This window comes from Trematomus bernacchii, unplaced genomic scaffold (assembly GCF_902827165.1).
Source record: "Trematomus bernacchii unplaced genomic scaffold, fTreBer1.1, whole genome shotgun sequence".
In the NCBI taxonomy this organism is placed as follows: domain Eukaryota; kingdom Metazoa; phylum Chordata; class Actinopteri; order Perciformes; family Nototheniidae; genus Trematomus; species Trematomus bernacchii.
In genome coordinates this window covers 213,908-215,428 of record NW_022987564.1, presented here as the reverse complement: position 1 = coordinate 215,428, position 1,521 = coordinate 213,908, and the positions used below count along the sequence as shown (strand labels likewise).

The window sequence follows — 1,521 nt, the reverse complement described above, 5'->3', positions numbered from 1 at the left end:
AGGACCAGTCACTGCTTTATGTGAACATTTAATTTATTTAGAAACATTTTTGGTTTTTCAATTAATTATGTGTGCTTCTGTGTTATAAAAACATCAAAAGGTTAAGGTTTTTTTTAAGGTCTTTTATGCTATTTCAGATTATTCAAGTGCATTATCTATTTGGATAAAACCCTCTAGCGAGGCCTTTAAAAAAAGTCTCCATTATGTCATCTCAGACTAACATCACTGCTGAAAGGGGATTACTAGAATTTGTGTTGTTTTCTGTTCCGATTACAGTGCCATGCTGTGTGTTTCTCTGCATCAATGGGATTATGTTATTCACCTTGAGGTGTAAATCTGTATTTCGGGAAACCTCTCGATACGTTCTTCTGTTTAACCTCCTTTTTGCAGACACTCTACACATGGCATTAAGCCAGTTACTGTTCCTACTATCTGTTTTTCAAATAAGGCTGACATATCCTGTGTGTGGTGTTGTTGTCATGCTTGCTGATATCACAAGAGAGATCTCTCCTCTCACACTGGTGGTGATGTCTCTGGAGAGATATGTAGCTGTGTGCTACCCACTAAGGCACTCTACTTTCATTACCATCAGAAACACAGCAGTGGCTGTCATTGTGGTTTGGGCCTTCAGTTCACTCAATAATGTTGCACGAGTTATTCTCCTGTTAGATATTTCAGTTGAAGACCTGGTAAACCTCCGGATGAAAGATTTTTGTGCCAAAGAAAACATGCTGCGTGACCAGTACTCTGATGATTATGACAAAGCCTACAGTTATTTTCTGTTTGTGTCAGCTGGTGTGGCAGTCAGCTGCTCCTATATTGGTGTGATGATAGCAGCCAGGTCGGCCTGCACAGACAAAGATTCAGTTCGTAAAGCTCGTAAAACTCTGCTGCTGCATCTGGTGCAGCTGGGCCTCAGTCTCTCTTCAACTCTACACAACCCCCTGATCGAAGCTATAGCCAAAGTCACCGACAGATTAGCAATGTTGCGTGTCCGGAGTTTTCTTTATGTGTGTATTATTCTTTTACCGAGGTGCCTGAGTGCCCTTATCTATGGCATCAGAGACCAGACTATTCGACCTATCCTCTTGTACCATCTGTGCTGTCGCCTGAAACTGCGTGTCGTCCCAGCCAAAGCAACAGTCTCACAATGAGGTATTCAAGCATACATATCTTTTTTGCATTTTTATTTGAGACAACGAAAAGAATATTGCATGAATGAAAAGCATTTTATCCTTTAAAAATCTATACTGATTTTGCCACACTTGCTGACGTCAGTTGTATATATCAATAACAATAAAGTGGGGCTGGCAACAGGGCTTTTAATTATTTCTGAATTATTCAAAAGATTGCGAATACTATATTTAAGTGAAATGTGTTTTCTATTGTCATTTGTAATATATACAATTGGTTTCAGGAACTGTTTACATACATAACATTAAATACTATTGAAAATAAGAACATTTGAAACTAGAGTAAAGGTAATTGACTTGATCAACCTTTTCCAGTATTTACTGTGTA

General features: G+C 38.6%; 1 protein-coding gene across 1 annotated transcript; it reads left to right on the top strand.

Moving 5' to 3' along the window:
* Positions 1-203: 203 nt before the first annotated feature.
* Positions 204-1,154, top strand: LOC117477739 (odorant receptor 131-2-like). Its single transcript, XM_034124479.1, has one exon. It carries the CDS (start codon positions 204-206, stop codon positions 1,152-1,154), a length of 951 nt encoding a protein of 316 aa, XP_033980370.1.
* Positions 1,155-1,521: the final 367 nt, after the last annotated feature.

Coding starts and splice junctions, on each gene's coding strand:
- LOC117477739 (XM_034124479.1), top strand. CDS start 204: ATGTCATCTCAGACTAACATCACTGCTGAAAGGGGATTACTAGAATTT.